Source organism: Chanodichthys erythropterus, chromosome 2, assembly GCF_024489055.1.
Source record: "Chanodichthys erythropterus isolate Z2021 chromosome 2, ASM2448905v1, whole genome shotgun sequence".
In the NCBI taxonomy this organism is placed as follows: Eukaryota; Metazoa; Chordata; class Actinopteri; order Cypriniformes; family Xenocyprididae; genus Chanodichthys; species Chanodichthys erythropterus.
In genome coordinates, this window is record NC_090222.1 from 31,995,844 (window position 1) to 32,012,806 (window position 16,963).

A 16,963-nucleotide genomic window follows, 5' to 3' on the forward strand; every position below is an offset into this window, starting at 1 on the left:
TTAATTTCTACAATGGTCCAATATTTATACGTATTACATGATTTTTGCTGTTTCAGGATTTTTTCAGGAATCATAACCGAGTTAAAGTATTGCTGATAACTTATCAAATAACCTTCACTTCAGACAGTATGTGCAGACAACTTTTTAGAGGAAGAAGAGTCAGTGTTGTTCCACTTAATGTTAATGGCTTCAAACTGTTCACAGTGAGTAGTTGAAAAATGCCTCCCAGTTAGTTTGAGTTTAATGTGGGACTAAATATTCACTATATGGTTCAAATCTGGACTCTGACCAGGCCAAAACATGAGCCTGATGGACTTTTTGGTTGCCTTTGCAATTTGGGCAAGAGCATTGTCTTGCTGAAAAATAACGTCAGATTGTTCCTCTTTAGATAGCGACTTTTCAAAGTGAAGCAGCTCACCAATACCAGCAGCTGAAAAGGCTCCCCACATCATGACATCTTCCTCCATGCTTCACTATGGTAGAGACGTATTCATTATTATAGTTCTCAACAGATCCTCAAAGACACCGCTCTGGTGCATCACCATGCAACTCTTGTTTTATCGTGATTCATCACCAGACACAACTCTGCTGAACCACTTCTAAGTCAAACTTCCCATATTCATTCGATCTTTGGTAGTTTTCTGAGACAGTGTTTGTCTAGCTGTCAAATATGAAAGTTCTTCCTAACCCCGTTTAATTTCTGTGCTGAAACACACTGAAACTATTACCTGCCAGCATCCATTAGGGCTGTTATCAAAAACATGTTTATTTAGAGTCATTACGGAAAAAAGTTTAATGGCTGTTTTTGAGAAGGTCTTTCTTCATTAATCAGAATACATAAAATGCTTACAAGATGTGTATGTTTGTTTTCCATCCATATTTTATATAATGTAAATCTGAAACAATCCTGTGAAATCAAAGTCCCAGTACAAGCAGTGTAAACCCTGAAGGTTTAAATCAAGTGTTATGTCCTCAACATTACACTGTACGTACAAATAAAGGCTGAAACAAACAGGGTAAAAGCTAATGCTGATATCTAGTTGAGTATCTACTTGTAGAACTCGTGTTCCTGCTCGTCTTTCTTGATAACAGTCTTGTAAGCTTTCTCGAAGTCCTTTGCCAGCACAATGTAACGGTTTTCACGCACAGCCAGCATGCCAGCCTGTAAACACAAAAGAAACAAGATTGGTCAAAAAAAGAGATGAAGAAATGTAGATCACAACTAAAATATAAACAAATAAACCTTTTTTTAAATTAATATATAGTGCTTCTAACTCACCTCCTGGCAAATGGAGTTGATATCTGCACCAGAGATCTTGTCTGGCCTTGCAACATCTGCATTTTGGTTAAGGGCAATTATAAAACATTTATTTGGGCTTGATGGTCACATATAACAGTCTTCTAATACAAGAAAAAAATGGCAATAAAGTGAAATATTAAAAAAAAAAAAAAAATCCTGTGATACAAAGTTGAATTTTCAGCATCATTACTGAAATGTTAAAAACAGTTTTGCTGCTTAATATTTTGGTGGAAACTGCGATACATTTTTTCAGGATACTGTGATGAATAAAAGGTTTAAAAGAATATTCAAATTAACAAAATACAAAATACATTTTTCTAATATTTCTTTACTGTTACTTTTGATTAATTTATCGCATCCTTTCTGAATAAAACTTTTTTTTTTACTCACTCCAAACTTGTGTATTTTGTGAAATATTTTCTTTTACTCTCACGCATTGTGTTTTCCTCATTTCTTCTTCTAGATAATTAAATGTAATCATATTCTTAATGTGAAAAACTTCATTTAGGGTCAAGAGGATACAGTCCTCCAGATCAACCTCTTCGGAGAGGTTCATCTTGCTGGTAATGGTTGTGAACACCAGACGTTTCTGTCGACGGTCAGGCAGAGGAAACTCAATCTTACGGTCCAGTCTACCTGGGCGCAAAAGGGCTGGGTCCAGTGTGTCAGCCCTGTTGGTGGCCATGATAACCTGTCAATAAAAGAATAAATCAGAATATCAATAAGCTGATACTGTCATAAAAAAAAAAAAAAGAAAAGAAATTATGACGAAAAAAAAAAGAATAATTTTCCTAACCTTCACATTCACATTCTGGTCAAACCCATCCATTTGATTAAGGAGCTCAAGCAAGATTCTCTGCACTTCTCTATCAGCTACAAACATAGGGGGAAAATAAATAAAAAAAAATAAAGAAAGAAAGAAAAAAGGACAGATTTTCAGTGAACAACAACACAAATCTTAGCAGAATTGAAATATAGTGCAGAACTTGTGAGGACAACAGTTTAGGTTTACCCTAAATATGTTCTTCAGGATGTCATGAAATGAAGCATGATTGATGAGTGAATTATGACAATTTATATTTTTTGGGCAATATGTACACTTCAGTTTAAAAGTTTGGGGTCAGTCACCAAGACTGCATTTATTTGATCAAAAATACAGTAAAAACTGATATTGTGAAATATTATTATAGTTAAAAATAACTTTTCTATTTTAATTGTAATGGCAAATTTTGGCAAAGCTGAATTTCCATTGTTGTGCTGCTTAATATTGCTGTGGAAACCATTTTATATTTTTTCAGGATACTTTTCATGAATAAAGCTCAAAAGAAAATCATTTATTTGAAAAAATATATATATATTTATTTATTTATTACATCACGAATGTCACTTGATCAATTTAAAGGGATAGTTCACCCAAAAATGAAAATTCTGTCATCATTTACTCACCCTCAAGTTGTACCAAACTGGAAAAGATATTTTGAAGAATATAGGTTGATGGACCCCACTGACTTTCATAGTATGAAAAAAAATAAAAATAATAAAATAAAAATATTATGGACGTCAATGGGGTCCATCAACTATTTGGTTACCGACATTCTTCAAAATATCTTTCAAAATATATTTATCAGGTTTGGAACAACTTGAGGGTGCGTAAATGATGACAGAATTTATTGGGCGAACTATCCTTTTAATCCATCCATGCTGAATAAAATTATTTCTTAAAAAAAAATAATAAATCAACTTTTGAATGGTAGTGTATAATATTATGAATAATAGTTTTTTATTCATAAAAAATGTAAGATATCACATATCTAAAATATCCAAGCAAAAGCTTTGAAAGATAACAGAAGTTGGAGAACCTGAGAGGGACGCATACCTCCAGTCTGTGCATCAAAACGCTTGGTAGCAATGGCATCAATCTCATCAATAAAGATGATGGCTGGGGCATTCTCTTTGGCCAGTCGAAAGACATCTCGCACCATACGTGGACCCTCACCGAGATACTTCTGCACAAACTCAGATCCCACCACACGAATAAAGGCCGCTATAGAACATAAAAACACAATTACTGAAGTTGTAAAATAACCATGTGCTTCATATCTCATTAATTTCCATCCATGTTAAGGAATGAACTTCACAGTCCCCACAGTGAAAGGTTAAACCATATCCATACCAGCTAGGCATGCAACAGAACGGTTAAGCAACAAGAACAGTTTGGCCTGTGGAAAGCCAGCAATTGACAACCTCTAACCACAACTGAGTCTACCTGTAGTGTGGTGAGCCACAGCTTTTGCCAACATAGTCTTGCCACAGCCAGGTGGTCCATACATGAGTACTCCTCTGGGTGGGTCAATACCAATCTGAGAACAGAAGCAGAAACTGAGTGGACAAACAAAGCTGCTACACACCCACTTATTTTCCACAAGCACTTGAACGCACATACTAACCTGTTTATAGAGCTCAAAATGTGTGAGAGGGAGCTCCACGGCCTCTCTCACTTCCTGTTTCTGGATGTCCATTCCTCCGATGTCTGCGTACATCACGTCTGGCTTCTGATCTAGAATCAGGTAGAGTGGAAACGCATTAAAGGTAAAACATTAAAACGGAGGTGCAACTGACTTAAAAGTGGGAAATGAATATCATAAATACAGTATGAACAAGGAACTGTTTAAGAATACCTGAAGTGAGCATCATGATGCTGCTGTCAGCCTCTGGAGGCAGAACGTCCACCAGAGCATTGCTGTGCTTGTGCAGCGCAACAGAGGCATTGGGCTTCAGCAGCTCTCTGTCAATTGTGCTCAGAATACGAACATAATAATTGGACCCTGAATAAATAAAAAAATAATTAAAAAAATTTACCTCATTACTGACAAAGCCAAATTGTGTAGCTTTAAATAACAAACATGTACAAATATCATAACATTTCTTATGTACACTAAAGCATTTGGCAGATTATTTTATCCAAAGCAATTTAAGGCTTGTTCACACCAAGAATGATAAAAATAAAGATAACTATAACAATAACTACATTAGCATCCACACTAGCAGATGATATACTATGCTTGATGCATGCAAGAACCAATGAGGTTCATTCTCATGTGTTACGGAGCATGTTTGAGTTTGTTCAAGCAGGTTCAGTTGAGCTCCTGTTTATGTTCACTTATCAATGTTTATGTTCCAACGTTATCGTTTATCTTTGCTGTCATCATTACAGTTGTAAATTTTTTTTTCCTTTTTCTAATTTTCTTATATATATATATATATATATATATAAAAAATGGACAATCTATCATTACATTATCATCCTTGGTGTAAATGGACCTTTACAGTGCATTCAATTTTAAGGTACGCATATTAAATTCCATGATTATACATGTTAAAATAAAGCCATTTTAAAATTTAAGACAGAGTTAATTAAAGCCTACTGATAATATTGTAATCAATACTATTACATAAAGATCAATCCTCTTACCTGTGGTTGAGCCCACAATGGCAGTATTCTGGTCGACTGCTTCCAGGAACTGTCCGATGACCAGAGGGATGCTCTGTATCCTCTTCACCTCCTCTTGGGCATGAAGGAACTCCTTCTTCAGATTCTTCTGTTCATCTTTAATATATTCCTCCTGCACCTCCAGAAACTCCAGCTCCTGCTGCAACTTCTGCAGTGTGGGAAATGAGGGCCAATTAACATGATTATGTGTCAACAAGTGGGCAGGTGTCAATATTCAAAGGACAATATTGTGAAAGACAAGCAGCATGTCAGTAACACAAAAAAAAAACTCACAAACCTTATATCTGCTGTAAAGGTCCTCCAGATCTTCTGGTTCAGGAGCCAAGAAAGACAAGCCGGTCTGGGGCCTTGAATTCAGCAGGGCCGGCACATCATCCTGTAAATCATCATCCAGAAAAAGATCACAAATACATAGGTGCAAAGCAATATTTTATGAACATACAAATAAATTAAATCTAAAAGAAAGGTTTTTTTTTTTTTTTTTATAATAATCAGGATGGAAATGGGTTTCCATAATTTATCAATCATTTAGCCCCCACATGCAATGCAAATCTCATACATAAAAATAGTGCTTCGTGGTGCTTTTTGCTTCGTGGTTCAAAAATATAAAATATAGTCCCGCAGTGAATCTCGGCCATTTCCACCAATGATAATAATAATAATAACAATAACAACAATTATTTTTATTAAACCTGACTTTTTAGTTAAAATGTTTTAGATTTAATTGTATTAATAACAATTTACAAATAATTAGATCACAACTTCATACATAATTAACATAACATGCATAACAGATCATAAATAAATGCATATTTAAACTGTTATAACGAGTATCAAGAAACTGATATGATTTATATATTCATACATATTGAAAATTGAAATTGCATGCACTACAGTTCTGTTAAGCGTTATATAATGTTTCTCATAAGATGTTAATAAAATGACAAATACAACTGATAAACTGCTATGCTACATGGCTAACCTAGAGCTTAGCCGATGTATAATATGTGAAAGAGTGAAGAAAACTTTTCAAAATAACTATATATAGCTCAAATATGAACAAAAATAAATAACTGAATTTGACAAGTTCGCTATGAGCACCAATCTTCTGTAAATTAACTTGAGAGCACATGCTAACGCTAGCCGATGTCAGAGAATGGCATGACTGAGCATTTGCGGCGAGCTGAATGAATCGGCATCTTTTCACTGTTTATTTTAAGCTTCAAAGTCGAGTTCTTGCTATATATGTGTTTTGTTTGTATAGGCTAGAACTTTTTAGAGATAATAGTGGTGTATATGCCAACCCTGTCTTTGTAAAATGCTTAAAAACACAGCATAACATCTCACCTGAGGTTTCTCAACCAACACTCCGCCGTCCTCCATGTTTGCTTGCAGCAACTGACGTCACGTCGCAGAATATATATGACGTTCCGTAAATAATCACAGGGTCCTAAAGGCCACCAATTTCTTACGCGTTATATATGTGACCCTGGACCACGAAACAAGTCATAAGGGTCCATTTTTTGAAATTGTGGGATCCAACTATTTGAAAATCTGGAATCTGAGGGTGCAAAAAAATCTAAATATTGAGATAATCGCCTTTTAAGTTGTCCAAATGAAGCCCTAAGCAATGCACAGAGCTGGGTAGTAACGGATTACATGTAATCTGGATTATGTAATCAGATTCCAAAAATCAAGTACTTGTAATTAGAGTAAACTACTTTTTAAAATACTCATAATCAGACTACAGTTACTTTTTATGAATTACATGATTACAAATTATTTACACAATGGCAGTAATATATATATATATATATATATATATATATATATATATATATATATATATATATATATATATATATATATATATATATATGAAATAATAATAATAATTTAATAATGATAATATATGAAATATAGTTTAAATATTTGATGTAGCAGTGATATTGCTATGAATTTCATGTTTTTCAATATTTGTTTTTTGTAATGTTGCTGTTTTCTAAATTTACTTAATTTTAAGTAAACCTGTTTGGTAACACTTTACTTGAAGGGGTGTGCATAAGACTGACATGACACCTTCATAATCATAACATGACACATGTCATGAATATGAAGGAGGGTTTATGAATGTTTATGACAACTGTCATTAAGTGTCATTCGCTTAATTATGTCATTTTTAATGCAAAAATGACATTGTTTGAGATGTCTTTGTTACAACAACTTGACATAAACCAACACATCATAACCTGTCAGTGTCTTTGTCATGACAACTTGACATCATTTAGCTTTATGGGTTAACATTACATTAAACTGTCATGTGGTTGGTTTTGACATTGGCTGTCATGAGGCCATTATAATAGTGTCATGAATATGTATCTTGAGCTCAAGTACAGTGGTACAAATTGAACTTGTCATTAAAATGTCATTAAGTGACAAAACTCTGACAAATAATTTTATAACAGCGTCATGACTATTTTTCATTTCATGTTTTTTTTTTTTTTTTTTTTTTTAGTTTCCTCCACCAGAAGCTCAGATAATAGACAATTTCAAATTTCATAAATAAGATGACACTGTTATAAAATAATAGTAACACTTTATTTTAGGGTCTTTCAAATAGTTGCTTATTACTATTAGCAATCATATGGCTAAAATATTGGCTATTTATTAGTACTTATAAAGCACATATTAATGCCTTATTCTGCATGACCTTATTCTAGATTCTTAATCCTACCCAATACCTAAACCTAACAATTAACTATAATAAGCAGTAAATTAAGAGTTTATTGAGGGAAAAGTTAGTTAATCGTTTATATACGTGTTCCCTATACTGAAGTGTTACCAAAATAATGTAATGTAATGTTAACCCATAAAGCCAAGTAGTTTTTTTCTTAAGTTTGATAATCAATCTGCTATGTCATGTTTATGACAGGTTATGATGTTTTGCTAATGTCAAGTAAATTGTCATGACAAAGACACTGACAGGTTATGATGTATTGGTTTATGTCAAGTTGTCATAACTCGGACATCTCAAACAATGTCATCTTTGCATTAAAAATGACATAATTAAGCGAATAACACTTAATGACAGTTGTCATAAACATTCATAAAACCTCCTTCATATTCATGACATGTGTCATGTCAAGATTATGAAGGTGTCATGTCAGTCTTATGCACACCCCTTCAAGTAAAGTGTTACCACATGTTTTAAAATCATAAGATATGATTTTGTTTAATTTAGTGTTACTATCAGCAAACACTAACAGGTACATTAGTGTTAATATTTTGAAGTATTAACTGTCCATACATTGCACTTTAAAAATAATCTGTTGAGGCTCTTGTTGGTGAATAGAATATATTTTCTCTGTATCTGTCAAAATAGTACAAGATTATCCTACAATATGTGTCATCATGTAAATGTAATCCAAAAGTACTCAGATTATGTTACCAAAAATGTGTAATTATATTAATGATTACAATTACATCTTGTCATGTAATTTGTAATCAGTAACTGATTACAATTCATAAGTAATCTACCCAGCTCTGGCAATGCATATCCACTCAAAAAATACATTTACGGTAGGAAATTTACAAAATATCTTCATGGAACATGATATTTACTTAATATACTAATGATTTTTAGCATAAAAGAAAAATCGATAATTTTGACCCATGTATTGTTGGCTGTTGCTACAAATATACCAGTGCGACTTATGAGTGGTTTTGTGGTCGGGGTCACATATAGGCCTATATCAGTAAGATTTTTTGTTTGTTTGTTTTGAAAAAAATAGTACTTTTATTCAGCAAGGAGGCATTCAGTTGACTAAAAGTGACAGTAAAACATTTAGAATGTTTCAAACGATTTATATTTCAATTAAATGCTGTTGTTTTTGAACTTTCCATTAATCAGAGAATCCTGAAAAAATTTAACAGTTCCACAAAAACAGATTGTTACCAGACATAAGATTCCAATACTAGTCATTTATATAAACAACATCTGAGCAAAGATGAAGCCTTTTCATCTATTGGTTTCATTTGTGTGTATAAATCACACTTTTCATCCCCCAGTTGTGTGGGAATAATATTTAATCTACTGTCGTTGGATACAGAATGTTATTTCCATTAACCAAGGTTTTTAATGGCTGTTGTCTGTTGTTTCAATAGGCTGACATATTGCAAATATGATTGTTAAAGTAATACTTTCCTTCAATTTGTGCTATACAATTAATTGTGAAATGCTGTTTAAATAATGATTAAGAATTTTTAATGTACATTTCATCCCGTCACCTGTTTATCAACAAAGAACATTTTAGATGCACATTTTTTAATATCTTTTTCATCATGTTTTCTTTGCGTGTGGATGCTTTATAAGCTTAAAGACAGGGTCAGGGGTTTAAAACTGGTACAAGCAGTAGAGTCTGGCTTCTTGTCTGCAAAGGAAAATCTTTTGACCAGAGGATGGATTCTTTTTGGTGGCTGAGTCCTCTTGATCTTGACATCCTCATCATGAAATGGACTCTGAAAAGACACGAGATTCCTTGCCACAACAACACTGCCTCTTTTCTGTGGGTCAGCAACAGGCTTCACACCCACACAGGTTATTTCCAGAACAGACATGTTCACAGCAACAGGACGTTCACACAGAGATATGCGTTTGTCCACCTTCACTGGTCTACTTGCGAGACTGGGCAGTCGTGGTAAGGAAAGGTGAGCAACGGCTTGCAGATCAGACTCGCATGAAGGTTCTGCGATGTTTCTCTCCAACACTTCAATTAAATTTGTACAAAGTCTGGGCCCTTGATGTCCTGGAGGTCTTTCATCTGAAACGGACGTCTGTCCAGCTAAAACCTTCACAGAAACAGGCATGTTCGTGAACACAGGAACAGGGTGTTCAGTAGACGTACGTTTGTCCACTCTCGCTCGTCGACTCGCAAGATCAGTGAGAAGGGATAAGTAAGGGTCAGCACTGGCATTCAGGTCAGACTCACATGAAGGGTATATGATGTTTTTCACTGACACTTCCATGAAACGCTTAGGAGACCAGGCTCCTTGATGCCCTGGAGGTCTTACACCTGAAACTGATGTCTTTTCTTCAGACTCTGGCAAAAAGCAATGTCCAACTGACTTGTTTTGTCCAGCTACAGACTTCGCAGGAGCATGGGTTGGTTCCAGAACAGGCATGTTTGTGGACACAGCGACAGGGCTTTCAGACAGAGACGAATGTTTGTCCAACCTCACTGGTCGACTTGCAAGACTGGGTGTTGGTGGTAAGGAAGGGTGAGGATTGGATTTCAGGCCAGACTCACATGAAGGGTCTGTGCCGTTTCTTTCTACCACATCCATTAAATAGATAGGAGGTCTGGGACCTCGATGTCCTGGAAGCCTTTCACCTGAAGATGACTTCTTTTGTCCAGTCTCTGGCAAGACGGAAGGTCCAGAAGGTCTGCAGAAAATCTGTTTGCCTACTAGGCATAGCAGTGCCGGATTCTGGAGAGTGTTTCTTTCTCTGTACCACATGTTTAAATGCTGGAGTGAAGATTTCTTCAACAGCAACAACAAAATTAGCTTGAATGAGCAATAAGCAAGCAATAACAACAGTCAGATGCTAAATTAAGGTCTTTTCACCAGGATTCTCTCTAATGTATAATGTCCATTATGATGTCAAAATCTAGAATAGAATGTAGGTCTTGGACCTTTAAATTCACGTTCCTTCAGACACGTGACATTCTATTTATCCTTCTGATTTTATCTGGTCTGAAATGCACACATTCTAGTGCACATTCATTTATTTTTTTAACATCTTAATCGTCCATGTTGTGTCAACCTCGCCAAATAAATAAATGAATAAATATAAAGCGGAACAAAATCGTTTCGTAGCGTTTTGCAGACATTAAGAGGTTTCCTCACAGAAAGAATTGTACAGACTTAAAGTATTAACCAGGAAAAGCAATTCAGTGTAGATATATAGGCTATATATTTTACAAAATTTAAAACCTATATATATATATATATATATATATAAAGGTTTCATTTAAAGTACATACTTTGCACGTGAGTATGATACAGTTCCCATTATTTCATTTCGCTGTAATTGTGCCTCACCTTATTAAATGAAAGTGTGTCTCCCCCTGGAGGTCAAACCCTGGTATTACAACTAATTAATTCGGTTCAAAATAAAATTAGCCTACTGTGGATTTACTCGAACTCGTTCCAAACCTATTTATTCTGGCGAAACGAAAATGATAATATAACTTTGTGAGGAACATATGAAAATTTCAGTCCCTGAAACTCCAGAAACATAAACATGCTCTTCTTATAGCTAATTATTCATAAGACAAGTCATGATGTTCGATTCGCGAATTAATCATTCGTTTGTGTCAAATCTTTCATGACTCGAATCCAATGGTCTGTACTGAATTTGGTCTTTTAATATCGCTGTCCATGTTAGCGTTTTAGAATATCCCCTTCAGGCGACTTGAAATAGAGTGCCAATGTTGTATGTATGAATGCATTGTAGTCCACTCCATCCCGCAATGCATCAATATGATAATTCCAGAGTGCTTTCCAGGTGAAAAAATACTATAGTAATTTATAGTAAATACTACAGTGTTTTTGAACGATACTGTAGTAAAGTACTTGAATTAATTTGTTGTGGTAACATTTAACAACTATGGTAATATAAACAAATGACTTTACCCCATACTGTGTTTTCTACAACTATTATACTACAATACACTACAGTAGTGTAGTGAAAACTAAAGTACAGTATCTCTCAGAAGTGAGTACACCCCTCATATTTTTGTAAATATTTTATAATATCTTTTCATGTGACAACACTGAAGAAACGACACTTTGCTACAATGTAAAGTAGTTAGTGTACAGCTTGTATAACTGAGTAAATTTGCTGCCCCCTCAAAATAAGTCAACACACAGCCATTAATGTCTAAACCGCTGACCACAAAAGTGAGTACACTTCTAAGGGAAAATGTCCAAATTGGGCCCAATTAGCCATTTTCTCTCCCCGGTGTCATGTGACTTGTTAGTGTTACAAGGTGTCAGGTGTGAATGGGGAGCAGGTGTGTTAAATTTGGTGTTATTGCTCTCACTCTCTCATACTGGTCACTGGAAGTTCAACATGGCACCTCATGGCAAAGAACTCTCTGAGAAAAAAAGAATTGCTGCTCTACATAAATATGGCATCGGCTGAAAGAAGATTGCCAAGACCCTGAAACTGAGCAGCAGCACGGTGGCCAAGACCATACAGCGGTGTAACAGGACAGGTTCCACTCAGAACAGGCCTCGCCATGGTCGACCAAAGAAGTTGAGTGCACGTGCTCAGCGTCATATCCAGAGTCTGTGTTTGAGACATATGAGTGCTGCCAGCATTGCTGCAGAGGTTGAAGGAGTGAAAGAAAGCCCTGAAGACAAGCAGACTAAGGACATGGATTACTGGAACCATGTCCTGTGGTTTGATGAGACCAACATAAACTTATTTGGTTCAGATGGTGTCAAGCGTGTGTGGCGGCAACCAGGTGAGGAGTACAAAGACAAATGTGTCTTGCCTACAGTCAAGCATGGTGGTGGGAGTATCATGGTCTGGGGCTGCATGAGTGCTGCCGGCACTGGGGAGCTACAGTTCATTGAGGAAACTATGAATGCCAACATGTACTGTGACATACTGAAGCAGAGCATGATCTCCTCCCTTCGGAGACTGGGCCGCAGGGCAGTATTCCAATATGATAATGACCCCAAACACACTTCAAAGATGACCACTGCCTTGCTAAAGAAGCAGAGGGTACCTAAACCCTATTGAGCATCTGTGGGGTATCCTCAAACGGAAGGTGGAGGAGCACAAGGTCTCTAACATCCACCAGCTCTGTAATGTCATCATGGAGGAGTGGAAGAGGACTCCAGAGGCAACCTGTGAAGCTCTGGTGAACTCCATGCCCATGAGGGTTAAGGCAGTGCTGGAAAATAATGGTGGCCACATAAAATATTGACACTTTGAGCCCAATTTGGACATTTTCACTTAGGGGTGCACTCACTTTTGTGGCCAGCGGTTTAGACATTAATGTTCAAACCTGTCCTGTTACACCGCTGTATGGTCTTGGCCACCGTGCTGCAGCTCAGTTTCACAGTCTTGGCAATCTTCTTATAGCCGATGCCATCTTTATGTAGAGCAGCAATTCTTTTTTTCAAATCCTCAGAGAGTTCTTTGCCATGAGGTGCCATGTTGAACTTCCAGTGACCAGTATGAGAAAGTGAGGCCCCGTCCACACAGAGATGCATTTTTGTGAATACGCAACAATTTTGTATCGGATAGGCGTTTCTTCCACACAGATCTGGCGTTTTCGAAAGGTGAAACTGCTATTTTTTGAAACCGGGTCCCAGAGTGGATAAATTTGAAAACACCGTCTTTGCCTTTTCGCGTGGACGGCCTATCCGTATATTTTCTGAAATGATGATGTCATCACCCCACGTGTCGACCCTAGTCAGAAGCTGCAAAACAACAACAGCAATAGCAGACTCTAGATGCTTTTGTGTTTGTGCTGCAGAAGCTACTGAGCCAAAATAAAGCGTTAATTCTAAGCTTTACTATAGTTTGTATACGGCGCGCAAGGTTTATGCGCATGCTCCAAGTCTTGTTCGCTGCTTTAAATGTATCTCTGTGGCAGAATTACAGCGCCATATAATGGTCTGGCATGTATACTACATCATTGTAACGTAGTTCGTAAATGTGGGAAGAAGGAGGCGGGAACCGGCGAACATTCAACGTAACTTTAATATAAAATAAACAAAGAACAAAACGAAAGTAATGCCGGCAGACCCTCGTGGATGTCTGCCGGCCACACAAACATAATAAAACATAAAATAAAGTCCAGGCCTGGTCCTCTCTCGTCCTTCACTGACGTCGCTCCTCCTTTTATGCCTCCTGAGCTCCTCCGTAAGAGACTCGAGGCCGGCTGCTCGTCACATACCCCCATTGCCCCTCGCAGGCCTGGGGGGTACTCCCGCGACTGCGCTTACTCCCCCCCGGGGCCTGTCTCGGCGGCCGCAGCAACTGGGGGTAAGGACAGACGAGACGAGAGAAAGGAGACGGAAGCAACACACTGCCGCTCGGTCCTCAGCCTGCCGAGAGGCTTTTCCTCGCGGTGCCACATGCGATGGCACTGGACGCTTGGTGGACGGCCCGATCCTCAACCGCCTCCTGGCGGCCGGCGATGGCTCCTCCGGCTGAGGGCAGCCGGCAGCAAGTCCGCCGTCCTCTGCTCCTCCCCTTCATGGCGGACGGCGGCGACTCCTCCGCTCCCTCCTGGACGGCAGCCACCCCACCTCGTCCCAGGAACATGGCATCCGGGTCTCCGTCCCACCGTTCACAAGGCTCCAGTACCACCGCCTCGGGCAGCCTCTCGCGGTTTTCACACTCCCGCACTGTCCAAACTCCGCAGCACCGCGATCCCCCTCAGCAGCGAGGGCTCTCCGACAGCATGTCCCTCCTTCCTCCCGGGTTTCAGCACCAATGTAACGTAGTTCGTAGATATGGGAATAAGGAGGCGAGAACCGGCGAACATTCAACAAAAGTTTAATACCAAAATAAACAAAGAACAAAACGAAAGTAATGCCGGCAGACCCTCGCGGACGTCTGCCGGCCACACAAACATAAAATAAAGTCCAGGCCTGGTCCTCTCTCGTCCTTCACTTTAGTCGCTCCTCCTCCTCCAGGGACTCAAGGCTGGTGCGCCTCCCAGGTGATGCTCATTAACACTCGCGCCACCGGCCTCGCGCCGTTCCCTCACGGCTCTCGCCCGCCCTGGTCGCCACAATCATTTTGAGTAGTTTCAGATATTTTTTTGAGACAAGAAAAAAAAAGATCGGTTTAGGGTAAGCTACGGCTTCGTATGGACGTAGCCTGAGAGCAATAACACCAAATTTAACACACCTGCTCCCCATTCACACCTGAGACCTTGTAACACTAACAAGTCACATGACACCGGGGAGAGAAAATGGCTAATTGGGCCCAATTTGGAGATTTTCACTTAGGGGTGTACTCAGTTTTGTGGTCAGCGGTTTAGACATTAATGGCTGTATGTTAAGTTATTTTGAGGGGACAGCAAATTTACACTGTTATACAAGCTGTACACTAACTACTTTACAATATAGCAAAGTGTTGTTTCTTCAGTGTTGTCACATGAAAAGATATAAGAAAATAATTTTTTTTTAAAAATTCACTTCTGAGATACTGTATAAAACAGTATTTATTACAGTTTATCAGTTCACTATAGTTAATACTACACTATGCTGTAACATTCATTAACAAAGTGTTGTAAATACTAATTTATACAGTATACTACAGTTTACTATAGCATGGTTCAAAAACAGTATAGTATTTTTTCACCTGTGTCCTTATTTTTTTCAAAAGCCCTGTTTTAAATAACAACATGGACACATTTTCCCGTTATAGCTATTCAAAATAATGTTGTATAATGTAAAATTTGTGTCCGGTTGATTTAGGCAGAGATGCTGCTTCGTATTAACATGATGGGATCCGAGCTTCATATACTCTAAAATAAAGAATATTCGAGATAAATCGCGTTAACCTCCCAGACATCATGCTTTCCATCCATCCCACTACTGCAATGCATCAGTCTGCATATCCCTCCCCCCATCCCTGCTCCCTCCCAGTCCCTCCTCGCCTATCCCAAACGCAGCATCCTTCCCTCCCTATAAAGCATAAGATATCGTCAATAAACGCACCACGTTTTGGCTTAACGTGTGGTGCTCCGGTCCAAACGGATTTTTTTTGTGTGCATCATAATTTCAGTACCGAACATTTATGAAGCTCAATCTGGTTAATTTCCGTGACCCTGAAATAAACGTGGCGTGACCGACAGATTGCGAGCGAAGCGACTTCATCCACTAAGAAGCCGTTGTTTTGGGATCGAGACCAACTGAATGAAGACTAAACGTGGGGAAGAAATGTTGTTGTGACTAAATACGTGTGGTAAACGGAAAGGCTGAGAGATATTCAAACCACAAACCAAGGACCCCGAGGTCACGTTTATTATTGTTGACAGGGGAAATACCGTCGACGTTGTTGGTATTTGCATCAGTCTAGGTAACGTCGTGCCCACTGAATATATAATTTTTTAAAAGACTATAGGGAATGTAATTTAAATTATCTTTAATTCATACATGAATTATGTATTATTAGCATATTTTTGGTGATCATTACGCATATGCTTGATGGAAATACAGACGCTTTGGCGAAATAACAGATGGCATGAACATAACTACATCCGGTCATAGTAAACATTTACTGCATGTGTTAGCAACTTCATATGCATTTATTTAAATGAGAGAAAGACACAAACATTAAATAGGCAGCCTGTTAAATCTGCTGTTGATATTTTATGTACAAATCAATGTAAATTGCCTCATTTCATACATTTAGCAGGTCATTTCTCTTCATATTTGGCTAAAAGTCTATAACCTATAGTTGAAGTTGATATATCCTTGCGTTCACACATTAACAGAAGCAATAATTCACAAAATACATAAGCAATAAATATCATTGAGTGTAGAAGTGAATGTCTGAATGTATGTCTGCATGAAGCCAAAGACACATAATCATTAAGGAGATTAATTTTCCATTTTAAACTCACTGTGGCAAAGATTGGATCACTTCAAATGTTTTTTTCTCAGGTTAAATCAGTCAACCGATGTTTAAAATAGCGCAAAATCCTTAGTTAATGCTTGTCTTCCATCATCTGCATCGATTTCTCATTCAAAACTAGATCACAAAGCTCAGCTCCAAGTCTTCCACTGTCAAGAAAACTTTGTCGTTTAGTAAATATCTCACTATATATTTTAGAAATCAGATTAGATATTGATCAGAGTATTTTATCACTAGAAAAAGTGTATTAATATCATTATTAAGTAAGTACTGGCTAACATAAATAGGTCAAGAAGAACAGCTACAGACTGAAACTTGAGTCTGGCCTCTCGGCTCTTTTTTCTTTCATGGAGTAACTGAATACTCTGGACTTGTTGGATCGATCTCCTGCACAGAGGGCGTCACATCTCTCATACTCCCTCACCGGACTCCCTTGCTCCTCGTCAAAACACTCATCTCCCACCCGACAGGAAGGACG

The 16,963-nt window shown here is 37.7% G+C and overlaps 1 protein-coding gene across 1 annotated transcript; it reads right to left on the minus strand.

Annotated features, from left to right (window-relative positions):
- Positions 1–862: 862 nt before the first annotated feature.
- LOC137027783 (26S proteasome regulatory subunit 6B) lies at positions 863–6,239 on the minus strand. The gene is made up of 11 exons (XM_067396275.1): positions 6,159–6,239; positions 5,089–5,187; positions 4,773–4,959; positions 3,979–4,125; positions 3,748–3,857; positions 3,567–3,660; positions 3,177–3,344; positions 2,097–2,173; positions 1,823–1,991; positions 1,280–1,335; positions 863–1,162 (listed from the first exon to the last, which is right to left on the minus strand). The coding sequence occupies exons 1-11, from the start codon at positions 6,192–6,194 to the stop codon at positions 1,049–1,051; spliced, it is 1,257 nt and encodes a 418-aa protein (XP_067252376.1). The 5' UTR covers positions 6,195–6,239; the 3' UTR covers positions 863–1,048.
- Positions 6,240–16,963: the final 10,724 nt, after the last annotated feature.